The following is a 23,578-nucleotide window of genomic DNA, read 5'->3' as shown; positions in this document are numbered from 1 at the left end:
ATGTTTAAAAGTTAAACATTAAAAAACAAAACTACGGTAACTACATCTTCTTTCCAAGTTTGTAATACTCTACAGAAATCACATGGAAGTAGTTAATTTTTCATTCTGGATTCTCAACTGCAGTGATGATACAGCCTATTTCTCATCTATCTGATTGCACTGGCTAACCCCCAATTCCAATGCATTTACCATAGCATCCTCACAGAACTTTTCAAAGAATCTGTGATGACTTAAGTCTCTTAGGCATTTTCAGTATTATATTTCCTTTTATTACTTAGATATTTTTTAAAAATTCTATTCAACTATACTTCTTCTATGCCTACTTTAAAATGTGTTATTACTTTTATTGGCGAGTAATAGGCTTTCAAATCACACCAATACCTGAAAACTAGATCTGCTACTTAACTAGTTGTGTGACATTAGACAATTTATTTAATCTCTCTGAGCCTCAATTTCTTACCCATAAGATCAGGATAACAATGCTTTCTACCTGACATGGTTATGAAGATTAACTGAGACAGTGTCTAGCAAATAGAATTATTCAACTAATGCTGGGTATCATTTTTAATGCTACCGTATTTATCCACCTTATTAGACTCAAAGTAATTGAGTCAAAGAAAACTTTCAAGCCAACATTATACATGCAAATTATATACAAAAATGTAAATTTTCAGCAGCTAACAACCAACTCTGTGAAACAGAAAAGCACATAATGAAACTTCCATTTTATGGATGAAGTGACCTGACACAGAGCAAGTTATTCTCAGAGCAGGCTAATGACAGTACTGGAAATCTTTCTATTACGCTATGAGGCAAGAATGTCTGGCATTCCCATTATTTTTGGAAAAACAATCTTCTGAATTAACGTACTTCCAAAAATCTGGATGCTGGGACACAAGTGGTTACTATTAGCAAAGTATTGTGAAGTATTTTTACCATCTTACCTCAAGGCAGTTTCTATCCACTGTAACCTCCATTAAGCACTTCCCACTACTGGCAGATGAAGAATAAAGACCCTGACTTGGACGGCCAAAAAGATCCTCCTTTCTAGCATTTGGCTGGAATTTTAACAAAAATATTCTAGTTACATTGAACACTTAAAAGAAATAAAGGCAATCAAAAGAAACCTTAAGGCTGGTTTGTTTAAATTACCTGCAACAGATGTGGCTGATCAGCCAAGGGGATGGCTTCAGCCAGAGGCACTTCGAATGGATTTGGCGGTATGCACCCAAGGAACGTCATGGAGTCTGAGCGTCGGAAAAATGGATGGTTGTGGCCAGTTTCTGCTGGAAGGGAGTCGTCATCCTTATCATTCAAAGTAGCACCTAAACATAAAAAGATAAAATGTTTTAGGGAAAATCATGTAAGTATTGGGATGATTAATATTAATTTGCTCAATCCAAAACTCCTGATGTCTCTTTATAAAATTTTAATACCACTCAACAATAAGTTAATAGCCCAAAATTTTGATTAACATTTTTAAAGTGATAATTCAAAATATTGGAAGTAATAAATATCATTCCATTCTGTATTCAACAGAAGTTTTCCATATCATCCTGTTTATCTCTCTGAAATTCAAAACAGAATACAGCCAGATTCCTGAGCATATTCAGGACCCAACTCACTGATGACCCCAAAAGGAGGAGATGGTCATCAGCTTAAACTGAGCACCTGCTCATTTTTAAATTCTCCTGCTCCCTCTCTAAGACTGCTCTGAGAGAGCACTGTTGGGGTTACTCATGCATCCCAGTAGGAAGTCAGCACAAAACGTTGAGCAGTGCTTACAGTGTGCTGTGAAAATGGCAGGTGGCTATGGCTAGGTTCTCAAAAAATACGTCAGGTCAATTGTCTTTCCCTGGACTGAATAAAAGTAATAATTGATAATAAGAAACATGCAAGTGGACTATTTAGCCCTACTTTTAAAATCTTTTAATCTCCATTATATTTATATATAATTATATAGAGCTGAAAAGTATAGACTGCAGAAGATTCTAAAATTCAGTGGTATTAAAACTTTTTGAGAAAATTCTTGAGTTTGGAATATTTTCTGTATTTTCATTGCATTAACTGTTAAGAGTTTTGATTATTTGCTATTCCTCATTTTCTTGGCTGAATCTATTTTGCATCAATTCTAACAAAGATTTTTTTCTAAGACTTTATTTAATGTTGTACCTATACACTTAAGAGTAAAAGCAAACATAAAGCCAAGAGAAATGCAAAGGAGAGATATAGAGAAGATAAAGTAGAAAAATACCAGCTGCTGAAAAATTAATAACATTTCTTTAGTTCATCCTTAATTATGAAACATATGCTGCAAGGATGTGTAAGAAAGAAATGGACAGAAAAAGGTAACAAACGGAACATAGAGGAGAAAAGAGAAATTCCCACCCAGACAGAAAATAATGAAGTTAAAAAGCTTGAAGGGGAAATACTGAGGCAGCCATTTCTTGAAGCAGATTAGCAGATTTTCTGTGCACTAACTTTGATTGGTGTCATCATCATTTTCATGTTCTGAATCTTCATTATCAATACCCAGTTCCAAGAGTTCTCGCGTCCTTTAAAAAGACAAGTGAGTCATTTTACACGAACTTTTTGTGCAATGTGAACAGGAGCAAAGGTGGGGGGAATTACAAGCAAGCATTGAAAAGGTCTCTTCAGTAGCTAACCAATGTTAAATACTGTTTGGGAAATAGTAGACTGACCAGCCAATTGTGCTGTGACCACAAAATGAGCTCAACAGAAGCAAAAAGCTAATCACGCCAAGAAATAGTTAGTGCCTATACAAACTCCAATAAAAATTATGATAAACAATCAGGTCAAAGTATCTTAATCATGAAGTTTAACTGGATTCTTAAGTTTTTCATTTTAAGTGAGGACTAGCTACGGAGTAAGGCTACTTTCTCCTGTCAAATATTCCTGTACTATTTCTCTTTTGCAGTGTCATTCTCCTTACTCCAAAATCTGACAGTGTACAGATGGAGACCACACCACGCAAGCATTTCTTAAACCAACCTCACGCAAGTATGGATACCTTTTGCGTTCCAATTGAGGTGTATCCAATGTTGTCTGCTGATTCATTGCTTTAATCCAATATATAAGGGCTTGAAAAACATATGCCACATGCTTCAGTGAACAAACATCCAAAACTGGAAGAACATCAGAATGCTCATCATTGTGAGACCGCATTAAAGAGAGTGCATAATTTAGGAAGTCCCCTCGAGCAGACATCATTCCTTGACGGGCACTGAGCAAAGTGGCACGTCTATTGGAGCAAAAGGAAAAGAAAATGTTTCCAAACAGAACACAAATATGAAATGTACCATTATCATATATATGCAAAATTAGGAACTGAGAATATTCTTAAATAAAAAGCACATTAAGCCTGAGATTCTGCTTTAGAAATACAACCGCTGTATCTGATTTACAGTGTCCACTGGAATGGGAGAAGGAGCTCCTTCCCTAAAAATATGGGTTCTTAAAATTCAGCATACATCAGAATCACGTGGACCCATAAAAAAACCAAACCTACTACTGTTGAGTTGATTCTGACACACAGCGACACTACAGGACAGAGTAGAACTGACCCATACAGTTTCCAAGGAACACCTGGTAGATTTGAACTGCTGACATCTTGGTTAGCAGCTGTAGCTCTTAACCACTACGCCACCAGGGTTTCCAGAATCACCTGGAAGGCTTGTTAAAACAGACAGCTGGCTTCACACCCATAGTTTCAACAGGTCTGGGACAGGGGCCAAAAATTTGCATTTATGATAAATTCCCAGGTGATGCTAATGATGCTGTTCTGGAGACCACACATTGAGAACCACTGCCTAAATAGATAAATGAAACCAAAAGCACAAGGAACAAAATAAAAACGGGTAAACTGGACTTCATCAAAATTAAAAATTTTTGTGCTTCAAATGATACCATCAAAAAAGTGAAGACAACCCACAGAATGGAAGAAAATTTTTGCACAGTGTATATTGCATAAGGGACTTGTATTCAGAACATACAAAGAACTCATACCAATCAATAATAAAAAAAAAATAACCCAATTTTAAAAACCGAGCAAAGATTCTGACTAGACAAATGGCCAATAAGCACATGAAAAGATGGTCAATATCATCCGTCTTCAGGAAAACACAAATCAAAATCATAGTAAGATACTTCATACCCACTAGGATGGCTCATGGCCATTCAAAACTACTGAACTGTATACTTTAAATGGGTGAAGTATATGGTATGTGAATTATATCTTAAACTCATTTTGCCTCAGATGCATGACAATTTAAAAAAAAAATTTTAAATCTTAAAATCCAAGGCACTTACCATATTTTTATGCAAATTACACATGCCTTCTACATTTGTTTGTCAACCGCTCCCTTCCACCACAAGGTATTTGTGTAAGTGCTGCTAGGCCAGTTTTTTCTTTTTACATGTTATGAAAATACCTTGCGGGGGGGAGGGGGGGTGGGCACACAAATGTAGAAGTGGTATTTCCTCCTTCACAAATATGGTAAGGGTTTATACAACAGCCATCGAAAAGGATTTAACCTAGAATTTAAGAGCTCTGTCTGAACACACAATCATACATGAAGAATTTCATACCGTCTGCCTTCAAGCGTTCTTAAACTAGCCTCCTCTCGTGCAGTCATCCTCTCTCTTCGCGCTGAGTTTTGAGATGCGTGAAGAGGATGGTTTGGATGTCCTGGATCACCAGCAGATGCTAATGCAGAACCATAACGTAATTGAGCTTCAGTAGAATCCATAATACTGACCATCCAGTTCCAAGTGGGAATAAGCTTTTCTTCTACATAGTTCTATGAAGACCAAACTAAAATAGTTAAAACTACCAAATAAAGTTAAATTTGATATAGTAGTATTATGTCAGCATGAAAACATTTGTAAGATTAATTCCCAGTATGCTGGAATTCTCGTAATGGACAGCCAAAAGATAGATGTGAATTAATTAACTTTTAAGTGGTTTCATACCTGTAAGTTTACTGCATCTTGGTAAGTCAATTTCACTGCTGCTGGAATCTGAGAGTACACTAGGTGATTATACTTAGGAATAAGGCCCATCAAGTCTGAGATTTGTCTGATGACAATGCTGTAAGCCCTGGCTAAACTGCTTGCAGATGTTAAGTAGCTGCTGGCATTGCTAGCTTCCAAAGCAGCTGCTGCAGCTGCAGCACTTGTACTGATGGTACCACTCCGACGTAAGTTTGAAGGATCAATATAAATCAAACCCGCTGAACTTGCTATAAGGAAAAAGGACAACCACAATGAGATAATGTCAGTTGCTAATTGTATTTCTCTAGCGCTGTATACACTTACATAAATCTAAAACATGACTCGCTAATATGTGGAAGCTGATTGAACAAAAAGCTTTTTTTAAACCACATTAACAGGGGAGGTAAGTGGTGGGTTGGAGGGGCTGGGGGCAAGAATCACTATAATGCTCTCAACCAGGAGCAGTTTTGCATTAGCCCCTCCCCGAGGACATCTGGCAATCTGGAGACATTTGTGGTTGTCACAACTGGGGTGAGGAGCAGGGAAGCCAGGAAGGGGAGCTACTGGTATCTAATGCGTATAGGCCAAGAATGCCACTAGACATCCTACAATGCACAAGACGGTCCCCCAACAACAAAGAGTTAGCCAGCCCAAGTGGTAATAGTGCCAAGAGTGAGAAACTATGCTATAATGACATATAAGTAATATTTATATTTGAAACTTAGCAAAACAATGAGGAACGATCTAAAAAATTATTTAATCTCTTCTCTGGATGAACATACGTAATTAAAATAAAACCTATTTAGCACTACTACGAATACAGAGTCATCAGACTTGCCTGCTGGTGTGGATGTGCTGGAAGGGGCTGTGCTGGCCGCCCGCTGATGCTGGGTATTGCGGACAGCCCACTGCATGGAGCGGGGAGCTTGGGCAGCACCGTTGGCATGGGAGCTATTTGTGGTTCTTTCTAATGGCTCATCAAGCATAAATGTCTCCTGTTCTATGTCATCACTCTGACTACTGCTGCTGTCGGAATCACTTGAGTCGTTTGACTGAGAATCATCTTCAGAAAAGAAGGCAGGAACACTGCTTGCTCCTAAATTTTTTTATTTTTAAAACCAAAAGCACTGTGAGTTTCTTATAATTAAAATGATCTAGCCCAAAGTGGCATGGTGGCAATACTCTCCTCTTCCCCCTCCCCAAGTAAAAGCCTTTCATCTACCACAATTAAAGCAATGTATGCCCTCTTTCAGGGAAGTATACATATTGAGCAGAATGCCAGGTTGTGTTCAATAAGTAGTCCACAAAACCCACCGTTAAAATGGTTTCATGGGGGTGGGGGTGGGGGGGGGACACTTTCAAATGAACCTTATAATTAATCCATTATTTAAAAACTAGAAAAGCAGGGGGAAAAAAATAACTAAATAATATCTTCTATCTACAGGGAAAAAGGATAAAGTTATAAAAAGGTTCTGTAACCCTCATGCATCTCACATTCAGCACGGTTTAATGCATTCACACTGAATACACACACAGCCTCAGCCTAAGCAAGGAAGGTGCCGGGACAGGGCAACATACCTGCTTCCGAGCCAGCCGTTGCTGCAGTGACGACACTTCTGCGCCCACTAGCATTATCTTGGTTGCTGTGGTTACTTTCACTGTCACTTTCTGTTTCAGCTGCGGCTAACAAGTCTAGCTCCATGTCACTCCCTAGAAAATATATTTAAATAATAAGAACAAGAAAAGAAACAAAGCACAAACTCCCTATAGATCAAGACGGGGTCTCATAAGCCAAAATATCGTAAGGGTGGGAACTAAGAAAAGCATACTGGTAAGAGAAAAGGGGTTAACTACTATGGTTAAGAATAAGTGACTACTCAATATTAGAAGTATGACTAGGTAAGTTATGGTACTCAGTGAACTACTGCACGGGAATTCAAAATCTGTTTTGCAGAGCCTCAGGTATCTGCAAAAAGTGTCTAGAACAGGGGGCTTCAGTCACTGGGCAGAGCTCTGGGCTAAGTTCACTTGAGCCATTTTCATCTGTTTTACATATTAGGCTGTCACAACAGGATAGAAGAGTGAGAGGAAGTCAAAAACATCTATCCTTGATATTTCATGGGTATATGCATATGTCAAAATGTATAAACCTGCCAACTTTAATATGTGCAGTTTATTATATTTCAACGATACCTGAATAAAGCTGGTCCCAAAAAAGTCTACCCTGGTGGCACAGTGGTTAAAGCACTCAGCTGCCAACCAAAAGGTCAGCAGTTTGAACCCACTAGCCGCTCCATGGGTGAAAGATGTAGCAGTCTGCTCCTATAGATTATAGCCTTGGAAACCCTATGTGGCAGTTCTACTCTGTCCTGTGGGTCGTTAGAGTCAGAATATGCATGATGGCAACTACGACCTGGTAGTCCCTGGGTGGTGCAAACGGTTAATGCACTCGGTTGCTACAAAAGGACAGAAATTCAAGTCCATTCAGAGGCACTTCGGAAGACAGTCCTGGTGATCTACGTCCCAACACTCGGCCATTGAAACTTTATGGATCCCAGTTCTAGTCCGACACACACGGGGCCAACGTGAGTCAGCTCTGACTCGACGGATCCCAGTTCTAGTCTGACACACACGGGGCCAACGTGAGTCAGCTCTGACTCGACGGATCCCAGTTCTAGTCTGACACACACGGGGCCAACGTGAGTCAGCTCTGACTCGACGGATCCCAGTTCTAGTCTGACACACACGGGGCCAACGTGAGTCAGCTCTGACTCGATGGATCCCAGTTCTAGGCTGACACACATGGGGTCAACGTGAGTCAGATCTGACTCGACAGCAACTCGAACAGGATCGTTACCCACTAAAAGTTTTCAAATAGATGCTACAGAATCCCTTGGCAGAAAACATACTGAACAAAATTTACTTGTAGGGAATAATTTTTCAAATAACCTGCATACCGTCTTCATCGTGCTCATCATGCTGTCCCTCGGCCTCAGCGTTTTCTTCCCCGTGTTCTTCCTGTTCATCATGATGGTCCTCTTCTCCAGCCACACCCTCTACCACCTCAACCTAAATCCAGAATCTTATTTGTAGACAATCAAAGTGCATAATAAACCCACATCTCTATCAATGGTCCCCCACAGCAATTAGTAAAATAAAACACAAAGATCCTTAACTACAGGGGATTATAAATCGTACACTTAGAGTTTTGAAAATCCTCATTGCTAGTGACAATTTGCTATTAAAAATATATCAACCTATAAAAAGTTTGATTATTAAATTAGAAGTATATAAGGATTACATTTGTGGGGATGTAAGGTTTTTTTTATACTTCTGCCATTTATGAAATTTATCTCAAATTTGTAGTATCTTCTCTACCTACAAACATATGGCAAAAAACTAGCATTTTTTTAACATTAAAAAATCTTTACTATTAACCCTTAGATGAAAGCAACTTTTTATGTACAATTTTCTACTATCCAGTAAATCAGAGATTATTAAAATATTTTTAGTATGTATAACCACAAATAAGAACATATAAAAGTCTAAAGGTTGGGTACAAATGCATATAGTAGTCTTACACTCCTGTTAATAAAAGCTAAAGCGACTACTCTCCCCTTTCCCCCCACAAATAAAAGCTTTTCATCGACCACAATTAAAACCACCTCTTCCACATCTGCTGAAACAATGTCATCCTGTTCTTCGTCTCTGCCCCGCACAGGCTGCGACTGGCTGATGCGCCTCTGCTGTGGATTCCGGATGATGTAGGATGACTGCGACTGGCTGGAACTGTAAGGGATCAGAGGTTCTGGGAATGCTGCTGCTGCCACCTCTCAGACAGACAGGACACAGTACATTTACGCTTCTCTGCGAGACCATTTAGCTCACTCATGTGAGAGACGTGCTAAGATGCTAAGAATTCTTGGAACTCAACAATAATTAATCTATAGCATATCAGAAAACATGAACTCCAAAAGAAATTATTTTATTTACCATAAAGACTTAACTTCTAAATCTCAAAATTTGTTTTTACTTTTAAACTAAGTCATTTCAATTCTATATTAATGCATATATCTATATGAGCTCTACCCATTTAAAAGTTCTAAAGAATAAGATTTTTCCTTCTCAATTGTTTCCCACACCAGCAGTCTGCAACTTCTGAAGGCTCCAACATCAACATTTATTAACAAAAAGTGTATTTATTACACGTGATCTACTCTTTCAGTGTTCAGAGGCCCTGGGTGGTTCAAACAGTTAACGTGCCCAGCTGCTAACTAAAAGGTTGGAGGTTCAAGGCCACCCAGAGAAAGGCCTGGCAATCTACTTCTTAAAAATAAGCCCCTGAAAACCCTATGGAGCACAGTTCTACTCTAACACACATGGGGTCATCATGAGTTGGAGCTGACTTGATGGACAACTGATGTGGTTAACTCTTTAAAAGACCTGACATAATTCCTACTTTGTATCAGCTTATTGATCATTCACTAGTTATTAACTGATGAATATCCAGTAAGACGATTCACTTAGTGGCTGCAATGCTGGGCTCAAAACATACCAAGACTGTGAGGATGGTGTAGGAGCATGCAATGTTTTCTTCTGTAAGACAGAAGACCGCTATGAATCAAAGCAAATTCGATGACAATGAACAATGAATGACAACAACATTGTTATATGAGTGGCATAAAGTGAAAATAGATTAATTAATAAGGACATCAAAGTTTTGAAGAGGTAGAAGGAAACAACAGAAGAAGCAAAAGTACTACACTCAAGACTTTACACTCAATGAGGTGATAAATACCACCTACCACCCAAGGAACAGCTCGGGAACTAATTTACTTTTTTACTTATTAAAAGCTGTGATTATAACACTGGTCAAAATACATCCTTACAGGAAGGAGTGACTGTAATTAGCACTATCTCTTGATTATCAGATGAGGAGATCATCTTTTTGGGAAGGTTTAAGAGGCTGGCCCCAAATCAACAAAGGAAATGGAGTGAAGAGGAGTGCTTAAGAGTATACAATACTTTAATAACGAGACTAAGTAGGGTGAGATGACGCAAGCAAAATCCTGAAACTGGGTAGAAACAGGCTTATGGGCAGTGTTTACAGGTGAGATAATCCCCAGATCGATTCAACAGACACACATTTTTATGCTCTGGAACAAAACCAAGAAAGGGCACAAAGAGTTCCCAAAGGAATACCACTTAATTAATTGCTGGGTTCCTCACAGAGAATCACAGACAGCTCAAGTAAATTAGAGAACTATTTGATGGATTTGGCAAGCCTGAAGATACATACTTGATATACAACAATTTCCAGCAAATCCTAGAGGTGTATCAATCATAAGGCTACCATGAGAGAGCTTTGTCAGATAAATCCGGATTTAGATTCTGGGGTATCCTAGGAAAACTCACAGTAAAGAAAAAGAAGTATACGTATGTAGGCATATGGAGTAATATAGACAATAATGAGACAGTAGACACTCAACATCAACCCAGATGAAACCCAGGGATGAAGTCTTAGGAACTGTCCGAAACGCTAAAGCATGTCATCCTTATTAAGAGAAAGATGTTTTCCACAAAAGAAGGGGACACGTCTTTAGGTTCTAAAGATGCTTCTTAAAAGGTTGCTATAAATACACATGGTAACAAAATCTTTACCAAGGATCTCTAGAGCCCTACTACTCAAAAATGCGACTCCTGAACCAGCAGCACTGGCGTCACCTGACAGTTCACAAGAAACACAGAATCTCAAGACCCATCCCACACCTAAAGAATTAGCATATGCGTATTAAGAAGATCCCAAATGATCTGCATTCATATTAAAGTTCAAGAAGCACAGTACTAAAGGACACCTCAAAGTTGTAGTTTCTAAACATTCTAACTCAACAAGCTTACAGTCAGGGAAGCTATCAAACAAATCAAAAAGATGAATGAAACTTAAGAATAAATAATTTTAAAACTAGAAACTATTATTATTATGCTAGATTATATGGTTGTTTTAGAGGGTATTTAAAAATCCAGCTTTCTGGTGTTATTTAGATTATACAATAAAACAGTTATATCCTTTTATGTTTTCTCCTCTCCCTAGCAAAGGCTTTCAGACACAGAAAGTTTTAGGTCCTTACATCCTCTCAACTTGGCCTTATTGAAGACAATATTTAAGGGTAAAAAAAAAAACGAAGTGATGTTGTCTACAGAAATCTGAAGTAAAATTTCTTCTAAGATTACTTCATTAACATAATAAAAACAACATCTTTCCAGGAAAAAAAAAAAAAACCCACAGCTATGTCTATCACCTTTGTAACTGTTAAAGTGCTTTTCAATGTCCTAAACAAGTAAACTGCCACTGGCGTAGCAAATGATCATGTACACAACCTGAGTACTTATGCACATGTTTTAGTAACCCAAACATGGTATCTCCAGAGAAAAAATTCACCAGAATGTTACCAGGTAGAAACTTACCTGCTAGATTGATCAGATGACGGTCGTGGTGGCAGCGGCTCCACTGAAAATAATTCCTCACTGCCTTGCATGGCATCTATGCTGGTGCTCGCCAGGGTAAACGGCGCAGTTGGGCGGGCGACCCCCATTCTGACGGGGACAATCAGCGATTCTGCTACGTTACACAACTCCTCCACGGCGTACGGCAGCAGGGCTTGGAATACACGCTTGCACTTTCCAATGGGCTGCGGGATAAAATTGCTAAAGCAAAAAGGAAAATGTAAGAGTCTTTTATGAATCCTTTCATATACATGATGTTATCACTACCCAAAAAAATGTGTGCAAAATGGTATGAACACCAAAATCAAAAAGGATCTCTTACTTTTTCTTTTTGGAAGAAGCCATTTCCACACTAAGAATGACAAAAACTCTTGCCACTGAACGGAGAAATCTCATTGTCACAGCAATAGCTTCTTCTCTACGTCCAGGTGTATATTTGTTTTGCAGTTCTTTCACTAGAGTACCCAGTAGAGTATCTAAAAGCTTAAAGAAATTATACTCTATTATTATTGAGGCATTTAATAAGATGTTCAGACATTCATAAAGTACAAAGTTCTAACACTTTTTCAACATTAACACTTCATAAAATCTCAAACTAAATTTAACCAAAACATTTACAATGTCAATGATTAATTTATACAATATACATATATTGTCGTGTGCCATCAAGTTGATTTCAACTAAAACCAACCCTACAGGACACAGTAAAACTTCCCCATAGGGTTTCCAAGGCTGTAATCTTTTTTTTTTTTTTTTGCTGTGCTTGAAGTCAAAGTTTACAAATCAAGTCAGTCTCTCATACAAAAATTTATATAAAAAAAAAAATTTATATACACCTTGCTATATACTCCTAATTTCTCTCCTGCTTCCCCCCACTCTTTTTGTGTCCATTCCGCCAGCTTCTGACCCCCTCTACCCTCTCATCTCCCCTCCAGATGAGAGATGCCAATATAGTCTCAAGTGTCTACTTGATCCAGAAGCTCATTCTTCACCAGCATCTTTTTCTATCCCATTGTCTAGTCCAATCCCTGTCTGAACAGTTGGGTTTGAGAATGATTTCTGTCCTGGGCTAACAGAAGGTCTGGGGGCCATGACCACCAGGGTCCTTCTAGTCTCAGTCAGACCATTAAGTCTGGTCTTTTCATGAGAATTTGGGGTTTGCGTCTCACTGCTCCCCGGCTCCCTCAGGGGTTCTCTGTTGTGTTCCCTCTCAGGGCAGTCATCGGTTGTAGCCGGGCGCCATCTAGCTCTTCTGGTCTCAGGCTGATGTAATCTCTGGTTTATGTGGCCCTTTCTGTCTCCTGGGCTCATAATTACCTTGTGTCCTTGGTGTTCTTCATTCCCCTTTGGTCCAAGTGGGTTGAGAGCAATTGATGCATCTTAGATGGCCACTTGCTAGCGTTTAAGACCCCAGATGCCACTCTCCAAAGTGGGATGCAGAATGTTTTCTTAATAGATTTTATTATGCCAACTGACTTAGATGTTCCCCGAAACCACGGTCCTCAAACCCCGGGCCCTGCTACGCTGGCCTTTGAAACACTCAGTTTATTCAGAAAACTTCTTTGCTTTTGGTTTAGTCCAGTTGTGCTGACTTCACCAAAGCTGTAATCTTTACAGAGGCAGGCTGCCACATCTTTCTCCCAAAGAGCTGCTGGTGGGTCCGAACCACCTACCTTTCAGTTAGCAGACGGTCGCTTAACCACTGTGGGACAAGGGCTCCTTAACACGCATGCTATTGTTGTTAGGTGCTGTTCAGCTGGTTCCGATTCATAGTGACACTATAGGACGGAGTAGAAGTGCCCCATAGAGTTTCTAAGGAGCAGCTGGTGGATCTGAACTGCAACGTGCATATTAAAAAAAAAAAAAAATCCAGTGCTGTCAAGTCGATTCCGACTCATAACGACCCTATAGGACAGAGCAGAACCGCCCCATAGGGTTTCCAAGGAGCATCTGGTGGAATCGAGCGGCCGATCTTTTGGTTAGCAGTCGTACCTCTTAACCACCACACCACCAGGGTTTCAACATGCAGTTTCTTAACTTTATTTTCATAGTCCTAAGCATTAACGTTTAACAATATTTAGTAATTAATGTTTAGCACCATTATGGACTGAATTGTGAACCCAAATATATGTGTTAAAAATCATGAGTCGCAACTGACTCGACGGCAACAGGCTGGTTGGTTTGTTTTTTTTATAGTACCTGTGGGAAATTCAGAGTCTCTTTTGATGTGCATTTTGGTCTTTTCTTTCCTTCCTGTCTTTTAACGACCTTTTGCTTTCTTCATGTATGATGTCCTTGATGTCATTCCACAACTTGTCTGGTCTTCTGACATCAGCATTCAATAGGTCAAACCAATTCTTGAGATGGTCTCTAAATTCAGGTGGGATATACTCAAGAACATATTTCGGCTCTCATGGACTTGTTTCTTCTTCAGCTTCAACTTGAACCTGCATGTGAGCAATTAATGGTCTGTTCTGCAGTTGGCTCCTGGCCTTGTTCTGACTGATTGGAGCTTTTCCATCATCTCTTTCCACAGATGTAGTCAATGTGATTCCTGTGTATTCCATATGGCAAGGTTCACATGTATAGCTGACGTTTATGTTGTTGAAAGAAGATATTCGCAATGAGTAAGCTGTTGGTCTTGCAAATTTTTATCATGCAATCTCTGGCATCACTTGTCACAGGCCATATTTTCCATTTACTGATCCTTCTCTGTTTCCAACTTTTGCACTCCAATCACTGATAGCATCTTGACTGCAGGTCTGATCAACTCTAGGCTGCATAAGTTGGTAAAAATACTCAATTTCTTCATCTTTGGCATTAGTGGTTGGTGCTAAAATCTGAACAACAGTCGTATTAACTGGTCTTCCTTGTAGGCACCATACGGATATTACGCTATTGCTGACAGCACTGTACTTCACGATAGATCTTAAAATGTTCTTTTTGACAAATGAATGTGACGCCATTCCTCTTCAGTTTGTCATTTCCAGCACAGTAGACCGTATGATTGTCCGATTGAAAATGGCCAATACTAGTCCACTTCAGCTCACTAATGCGTAGGACACTGATCTTCATGCATTTCATTTTTGATGACTTCCAATTTTCCTAGATTCATACTTCGTACATTCCACATTCTGACTATTAATGGTTGTCTGCAGTTGTTTCTTCTCATTTTGAGTCATGCCACATCAGTAAATGAAGGAAAGGCATTCAACTGGGTGTGGATTATACCAAATCATGGATTAACAATGTGAAGAATGGGAATTCCAGAACACTTATTAATCGTGCTCATGAGGAACCTGTACATAAACCAAGGGGCAATCATTCGAACAGAGCAAGGGAATACCGTGTGGTTTAAAATCAGGATAAAGTGTGCATCAGGGTTGTATCCTTTCACCATACTTACTCAATATCTATGCTGAGCAATTAACACAAGAAGCTGGAGTATATGAAGAAGAACACAGCATCAGGATTGGAGGACGTCTCATTAACAACCTACCATATGCAGATGATACAAGCTTGCTTGCTGAAAGCAAAGAGGACTTGAAGCACTTACTGATGGTCAAAGACTATAGCCTTCAGTATGGATTACACCTCAACATAGAGAAAACAAAACTCCTCACAAGTGGACCAATAAGCAACATCATGATAAATGGAGAAAAGATTGAAGCTGTCAAGGATTTCATTTTACTTGGATTCACAATCAACACCCATGGAAGCAGCAGTCAAGAAATCAGATGCCATATTGCACTGGGCATATCTGCTGCAAAAGACTTCTTTAAAGTGTTAAAAAGCAAAGGTGTCACTTTGAGCAAGCCAAAGGAGACACTGGGTCACAGCAGTACATGGGGAAGGATGTCTATACTGAAAAAAAAAAAAAAATGCAGGCCAAAAATGAGTCACGATGAGGCTGTCAGAAAAGCACATAAACGTAGGCTGCATTAACAGAAGCATAATACCCAGGACAAAGGAGGGGAGTTCTCCCCTGGAATGAGCACACCAACAGAAGAACTATGTTCAGTTCCAAGACACTCTTTAGAAGGGACACAAGGAGTCCAGAACCTGCTCAAAATAAATTGATGGGGATGGGCAGAGGTCTACTGAGTGAGAGATACACGAAAGGATCAAAAGGAATTAGGATGCCCAGTACTAAGGGAGAAGAAAGGGTGAGTGAGAGCAACAATAACAACAAAAAAAGCTGTCACTTTGAGGACTAAGGTGCATCTGACCTGAGCCATGGTATTTTTCAATCACTTCATATACATGTGAAAGCTGGACAGTGAATAAGGAAGACCAAAGAATCGACACCTTTGAACTATAGGGCTGGCAAAGAATATTGAATATATCATGGACTACCAGAAGAATGAACAAATCTGTTTTGGAAGTACAGCCAGAATGCTCCTTAGAAGGGAGGATGGTGAGACTTCGTCTCACATACTTTGGACATGCTATCAGGAGGGACCTGTCCCTGGAGAAGGACATCATGATGGTAAAGTAGAAGGTCACGGAAAAAGAAACTGCCGCTCAGCTAGATGAACTGACGAAGTGGCTACAATGATGGTGCGAGCTTAGCAATGATCGTGAGGATGGTGCAGGACCGGGCAGTGTTTCATTTTGTTGTACACAGGGTCACTAGGAGTTGAAACTGACTGGAGGGCACCTTACAACAACATACCTATGCATGTAATCCCATTTTTGGAATAGGGATTTCTTTGTAATGTTAAAGGAGACCATGTCAGTGTAAGGTGTGTCTTAAGACAATCACTTTTGAGATAATGGAAGAGCAGATCATGCACAGAAGAAGCAAGCACAAATGGCGGTGGGGTAGGGAGGAGATACAGATGTCATGTGGAGATCTCCAAGAAACACAAAGAAGAATGCTAGAGAAGCTGAGACAGGGACTTTCCCCCAGAGTGAACAGACAGTACCTTCCCCTAGAGCCAGCACCCTGAATTGGACTTCTAGCCCCCTAAACTGTGAGAAAATAAATTTCTGTTCTTTAAAACCATTAACTTATAATATTTCAGTTATAACAGCATTAGATAACTAAGACACAGTGCAATACCAAATACATCAAATCAGAAGAAGAATGTATTTCCCTCGCTTTAGGTTACTAGGAACCTGGTGGCACAACGGATAAGTGCTCAGGTGTTAACTAAAATGTTGGCGGTTCAAACTCACCTGTAGCTCTGTGGGAGAAAAGACCTGGTGGTCTGCTCCCATAAAGATTACAGCTTAGAAAACCCTATGGGTTAGTCCTACTCTGCCCTATAGAGTGACTATGCGTCAAAATCAACTCAACAGCACACAACAAAAACAACGTAGGGTATTTATCAAAACAACAAATATTTAAATTAATAAATTCATAATCCCAACTCCCTCATTTAACCATTGTTATTTCTTTCTTGTCTCTTTTCAATGCATGCTTTATTATGGATGTTAATTACAGAGAACACACAGTTTCACTTTCTGTTTTGTCTTTTTAATGTTGCTTACGATAACCTTAATTTTCTAATTGGTGCGTTACATTTCACTAAATATTTGTGCTGTAATTTGATTAGAGTCCACTATTATTGGATGCATAAAGTATCTCCATTTTTTTAACTTTACATAATTCTGTGACATGATTTAATATTTCTCATATTGTAAATTATTTATGACAAATTCTGAGGGCATTTATATTTTTATGGCTTTTGACACTACCAAATTGCTTTCCAAATGCAATGCCACCCTGCCACTGCCTGGGTGTGTTCTTTTTACCGTAACCTCATCAGCACTGGGTTTTATGGCTTAGCTTTTTTTTTTCCCCCCTAATTTCACATACAAAAGGGGCACTTAAAAAATGCACTGAGTTACTATTAACTCTGAACACTGTTCTATTCATTTACATACTGTTGTATTTGAACATATTTTAGAAAGATTTTTATTTAGAATGAGTTTCTGCTGTTAACTAAGATGCTTAAATAGCTCCAAAATTCCATTCCCCTTAACGTACTGTTTAATTAGAACCCATCAATACTTAGTAGTCTGAATTAGTAAGATCATGGGATGCTAAGTAAGAAAAGCTTACTTTCCATGTGCTTGTAATAAACATTCAGAACTTACCAAAATATCTGCTGTACATTTGACTATAAGGCAATGAGTGAAACAGTCCAGCCTAATTGTGCCACTCTGTTGATTGAGGTATACTTGTTCTTCAGGCAGAAGATGGCCTATCCTACTGCTGGCACTGAGACTTGAGGGGGAAGCAAAGATAAGATGACACCGTTGTTACAGTGTTATTACACTTACAGGGGAAATGCAGACATCTGAAAATATTTTAATGAATACATACGGGTCCTTATTCTCCTGTGACCCAAACATTATCATAGATTTCAACGCGTTCCAATCCTGTAGAACACGCTCCAATGCAAGCTGTGCAAATCTTGGGGGCTCTAAATCATGATCAGGCATATCTGAATCTAAAAAGATACAGTGGGTAAGAAGAAATAAAAGATTTTTTTTTCATACATGTCATAAATGTCAGATGTACTCACCTTCAGGATTGGCTGTTTTCCGGTTACGATCCTCCCTGATTCGAGGTGGCCTGTACTGGCAGTGCTCTACAGTCTGCCTCGCAACCGTCTGCACTAAAAATAGCAAGAGGTGTTCTCCCCTACAAAACAACGCGGCTGTGAGAAAAGAAAGGCTACTCAGATGTAGCATATCTTTTCAATTTAACTTATTTTTAAAAATCCCACTTGCCTGCTATTTGGCAGAGTGACCAGATTAGTAGCAGTGAGCAGGCGATAAAGCAGATCAAGACGAGCGGATTTCTGTCCAGCAATTAAAGTTTTACATTTACATTTCTCCCAGCAATCACAGTAGGCTGTTGGCGACGTCCTTTTAAGTCTAGAAAATATTAATGCTGAAGTCAAACCATGTAAATTTTAAAAAATATACAAAGGTCTTTACTGAAACTAAAGAAACATACCTCACTGGAACCAGATAGAGCCCTCCCTGATTTTTAAATGCCTAGTGTGCTTGTTACAGCTTACCTAACAAGGAGGGTTACTTAGTGGTATGAAATCTACAGAGCAACACAAAATTCCTGTGAGAAGAGGTATACTGTAATGACTCTGATACAGTCACTTCCGCTGGAGTATCTTCCTGAATTCCCTACCATCCCAATCCAGTGTCACTGATCCTTCTGTAGGCATCTAATGAGCCCCGCAAGGCCCTACGGGCAGGTATTTCCTGTTTGTGTCCTCTAACAGGACTACAGGCTGCGTGGAGGCAGGAATTACTGCTCGCCACCACCCTAGTACCTAGTGCAGTGAATGCACTTAGTAAACACTCAGTGAATCAACAGATTATCACTTTTAGATGCTGAAAATAGGGAAGACAAAAATATTAGCCAAAAGTATTCAATAAAAATTATACACATCAATGCTCTCCTTATCCTATACAATTACTCATTTTAAAGCACAATAGACAGTTTTTACCAGCCACTTCTCCATTATTAACTATAATATCTACACATCTGCAGTGCATTTTTATTTCTAGCTGATGATGATGCTGGGGCACTGCTCACGTTAGTGTGGATGCTTCTCATGTTTGTGAAAACCAACAAACTAGCCACAGTATCTCTACTGTTTAAGAAGAAAATAAAGTTTAAAAGTTTAGGAAATAAAAGTTTAAGAAGGAAATAAAGCACAGGCCAAACAACGTCATGATTCTCTTAATGCCTGTGGCCAATTTTCTGCTAGTAAATACTACCGCAGGGGACCTGAGACTCTGGCTGGAAAATCCAGACACAAACCTTCTGTAGATGTGTTTCTCAAAGGACTAATCTGATCCTAGTTACCATGTAGGACAGAACATGTTTCTTAGCTAACCTAGTTTTATTTAAAGAGGGTTTATGCTAAAACTAACAAAAAACAAACATTTCCCAGTATGCTTTGAATCAAGAACATTTTTGATCATAAATTGGCTTAAAGATGGCCACTTAAGAAAACTTCAAGCTTTGTAAATTATAAACAAAACATGACTTAGTATAGATTATTTCAGTACAGCAATATAAATTTAGCAGTTCATAATACTAAGCTAAAGAAAACTAAATTGTACTCACTTGCAATCATGACCTTTATGACAAACCCTTGCACATTCCGTACAACAACAAAGTGACTCCAGCAAGCCACAAGTTCGACATTCGAAAATATCCTAAAATTAAAAACAGCATATTTTTAAAAGATTTTAAATATTTATATAAGGAGCCCTGGTGGTACAGTTGTTAAAATGACTGACTGCTAATCGAAAGTCAGCAGTTCAAACTATCCTACAATTAAAATAGCATATATATTTTTTATATTTTTTAAGATTTTAAACATTTATATATAGCTCATAAGTATTTCTTGTAGTTTTTAAAAACAATCCAATCACAACAGAAGCAGAATAAAATTAATCTTTTGCTCCAGAAAACAAAGTGTCATAGAAGTATACAGTGAACACACATTTTAATTATACAAATGGAAATAAAATATTACCAATGGCGCAAGAAAAAATTTACATCATCTGAAAAATAGGCATTATACTCATAAAATCTCTATCAAGAGTTGTGGTTCACTCTCTGTTGACCCAGAACTAAAACCATTCGCAAAGCCAACTCTTCAAAGATTAGACAAAGACTATAAGACATAAAATGATACTCATGAAGAGTGTGCTTCTTAGTTCAAGTAGGTACATGAGACTAAATGGACAGCTCCTGCCTGGAGGTGAGATGAGAAGGCAGAAAGGGACAGAAGCTGGCTGAATGGACATGGGAAACCTGGGATGAAAAGGAGGAGTGTGCTGATATACTATAGGGATAGCAACTAAGGTCATGTAACAATGTGTGTATAAATTTCTGTATGAGAAATTAACTTGAGCTGTGAACTTTCACTTAAACCATAATTTAAAAAAAAAGTCGTGGGTCAGATTATACCACCCAGTAAAGATTTCCCATTATCATAATATCCCATATTTAATTTAAGAACCAACTCCTTCACCTCATTTATTTAAGAATTAAATCTAGGTTAATTTTCTTCAGAGAATTTTGTAACTCAGAGTAAAGGAAAATAGCAGATTTGCAATTCCAAAGCTGAGCAATATAACTCAGTGGGGAGGTGGGGGGGAAGACCCTAAAGATAACAGAAATACAGGGAAATGTAAAATAACTTACCTGGTTAATGTGCTCTGCTCCAGTCCATGTAAAACTGCAGGTATCATTACAACATAAGACATATAAAGGAGAATCATCAGGGTTGGTTCCTGATGGGCACACCATTCCCATAAATACATCTTCCTCTTTTTCACTTGAGGATACTTCAGCTAAAAAGATGAAGAAAACAGTAGATCATATATCAGAAAAGGACTTATTCACGCAGCCATCTGCTACTTTCCTCAAATGGAAAAGTTTTAACATACACAAGTATAAATCAGAAACTACTATATGTAATTTCTTTTAATTGATACACAAAGTCACTAGGCAAGGAAATCTACCCAATTTTAGAACAAAGGAAGGTGAAGCCTAATTATATCATCGTAACCCCAAACCACATATCACAACAATACCAACACACTACATGTCAGTCTTTTGAATTCTTAGTGCTACATTAAGCCATTAAAACTCAAGTCCTAACTCTAGTTAGCAAATTACACGTGTCACAAATTATTTATCACCAGTTTTAAAAGATAAGTACTTATTCTCTTAAAGGCTGGATAGCAGAAATTGATATTCCATAATGTTCCGTTGCCCTCGAGTCGATTCCAACTCATAGCGATCCTATAGGACTGAGTAGCACTACCCCATAGGGTTTCCAAGGGGTGCCTAGTGGATTCAAACTGCCAATCTTGTGGTTAGCAACCATAGCTCTTATCCACTATGCCACCAGGGTTTCTGGTTTGTTTTTTGTTTCTAATATTTTCATTAAACAGGAATTCCAAGTCAGGAGTAACTACAGTAAGACATATGCCTATTATTTCTACAAGATTTTATTATCATCACCAGTTAACCAATAATAGGTTCTATCAATAATCCATCTTTATTTTGAAAGGATTAGTTATTATATTATCCATTATGAATTTTTTTTTTACTTAAAGTGTCTTCAGAAATTTATACCAGCTGCTTTTTGATGGAAAATTGGAAGATAGAATATACTTGAGAAAAGTATAAACACATAAATTTTACACACACGCACTTGCTCTCGGGCACACAAATTATCATAGTAGTTTACAGTTACGTCATTTATACATACAGACATTAGGCTCAAATAATTAAGACAGTAGTAAAGTAGAGGGTCAGCGAAAACTAGGGAAACCAAATGGACTCAAACGCACCAACGATGGCACAGGACCAGGCAATCGAGGTTTTTTCCGTTACACATAAAGTCACCACGAGTTGGAGCCCACACGATGGCAGCTAACAGCAACAACACAGAATAGAAATCTATGCAAATTAAAAAATAAACAATTCTATTTAGGACTTAAAATTTACCTTTTGCGATTTTCTGGGCTGTTTCTAAGATGGTAATTGCAGCAGGATAAGCTCGGCCACTTACAGCTGACATAAATGGGGTCATCCCTCTGGCGTCCCTAAAATGAAAAATTCTTTATAAAAATATCAATTATTTTCCTTTCTGATTATAAAAGAAATGCATGTTCATGATGAAAAAAACACCCAATTTTGTTTTATTATAAAATGTCCCACTGTTACTCTGGTGTTATTTCCTGGTCTCATATTTCATTTAAGGAAGAAAGCCACCTCCGGAACCTTTGTCTTTATAAACAATGCTCTCTTTTCTTGGCCTCAGTGACACGAAAGAATAGCCCAGCAAGAGCTCTGGAGTGAACTACTCGATGTTGAATCCAGGTTCTAACACTTTCCAGTTGTGAGAATAGTAACTGTCTTTATCTTATAGAATTGTGGCGAGGATTAAATTCAAATGCTCTTTGCACAATGCCTAGTAAATAACATGTACTTAATAAATGTTAGCTGTTATTATGGTTTATCATTATTTTCTCTTAAAAGAAAGGTACCTTCGATACCCTTCACTTAATTTTCATTCCCTCCTAAAGTCCCAAAATTTCCCAAAATCCAGTTCTCAGTCATCTGTGCCTCTATCATCCACCATAGCAACTATCACTTCTTTGAAGATTATACAGTTCTACCATCTATACTTGCTTGTTTTATATGTCTGCTTGGGATTTTCCATTGTCACCTCACATTCTCCCCAAACCTGCTCTCTACCTGACTTAATCTACTTCAGCCAACAGTATCACTGTTCCTAATAATTAAGACAAAAAAAATCAGGTGCTTCATGTACTCTTCCTTCAAAAATCAATTAATTTTTACTGTTGCATCCAATCTTTATTCTCCATTTTCAAAACCAGCTCATGAGTTCAGTTTATGGCAATATGAACATTAAAGATTGCTGATAAGATATATAAAAAATAATAATCTCTAGCATATTCTTTTAGTCTCTAAACTCATTACTCAGAGAATTCACGTCCAAAGAATACAGGCCAAATACTCGGCATGGCATTCAAGAACCTTCACAGTGGTGGCTTTAGCCTAATTTTTCAGATTCAGTGGCCATTACTCTCCTCTTCAATCATCCACTTCAAATTTGTTAAATCACTATTTCCTAAAATTCTTCTTGTACTTCCCTATTTTCATGTTGTTGGCTTACTCTTTTCCCTACCTGTTTTCATGGTTCTACCCAAATTTCATCTTCACAAAGCTACTTACTACAGAATAAACACATTTCTCCCTCCTATTTTTTTTTTTTTTTACTCCAAAAAGCACTTATATGCCCCCGCCCCAATTAATGTAGGCGTTATACACATCTAATCTCCCAATTTGATTATCGACTACTAAAAAGCAGGGACAATGTTTTATTCCATGATGCAATGTTTTCGATTGTTTACAACATGACCATACTTTTGATTAAAAACAAATAATGAAGCCTCAAACTACTTCTCTCCCTAAGGGAAGTACGAGCTGGTTGAGAATAACGGAGTTCTCTGTATGTTTATTAGCCAG

The 23,578-nt window shown here is 38.4% G+C and overlaps 1 protein-coding gene across 1 annotated transcript in view; it reads right to left on the bottom strand.

The window, feature by feature from the left end:
* Window positions 1-23,578, bottom strand: part of UBR5 (ubiquitin protein ligase E3 component n-recognin 5) — a 172,895-nt gene that overhangs the window by 28,163 nt on the left and 121,154 nt on the right. The window contains exons 26-44 of the mRNA XM_049854462.1: window positions 22,031-22,128; window positions 20,717-20,865; window positions 19,628-19,719; window positions 18,262-18,408; window positions 18,054-18,172; window positions 17,852-17,978; window positions 17,623-17,752; window positions 11,840-12,000; window positions 11,479-11,718; window positions 8,679-8,802; window positions 7,971-8,082; window positions 6,592-6,723; window positions 5,852-6,109; window positions 4,993-5,261; window positions 4,609-4,820; window positions 3,032-3,262; window positions 2,482-2,555; window positions 1,153-1,325; window positions 945-1,058 (exon numbers count right to left, since the gene is read on the bottom strand). Of these exons, the coding sequence (XP_049710419.1) occupies window positions 945-1,058; window positions 1,153-1,325; window positions 2,482-2,555; window positions 3,032-3,262; window positions 4,609-4,820; window positions 4,993-5,261; window positions 5,852-6,109; window positions 6,592-6,723; window positions 7,971-8,082; window positions 8,679-8,802; window positions 11,479-11,718; window positions 11,840-12,000; window positions 17,623-17,752; window positions 17,852-17,978; window positions 18,054-18,172; window positions 18,262-18,408; window positions 19,628-19,719; window positions 20,717-20,865; window positions 22,031-22,128 (2,962 nt within the window). The remainder of the gene's footprint in view (window positions 1-944; window positions 1,059-1,152; window positions 1,326-2,481; window positions 2,556-3,031; window positions 3,263-4,608; window positions 4,821-4,992; window positions 5,262-5,851; window positions 6,110-6,591; window positions 6,724-7,970; window positions 8,083-8,678; window positions 8,803-11,478; window positions 11,719-11,839; window positions 12,001-17,622; window positions 17,753-17,851; window positions 17,979-18,053; window positions 18,173-18,261; window positions 18,409-19,627; window positions 19,720-20,716; window positions 20,866-22,030; window positions 22,129-23,578) is intronic.

Source organism: Elephas maximus, chromosome 15 (assembly GCF_024166365.1).
Source record: "Elephas maximus indicus isolate mEleMax1 chromosome 15, mEleMax1 primary haplotype, whole genome shotgun sequence".
NCBI classification, from domain to species: Eukaryota; Metazoa; Chordata; class Mammalia; order Proboscidea; family Elephantidae; genus Elephas; species Elephas maximus.
The sequence above is the reverse complement of the archived record's forward strand: the minus strand, read 5'-3'. Positions and strand labels throughout refer to the sequence as shown.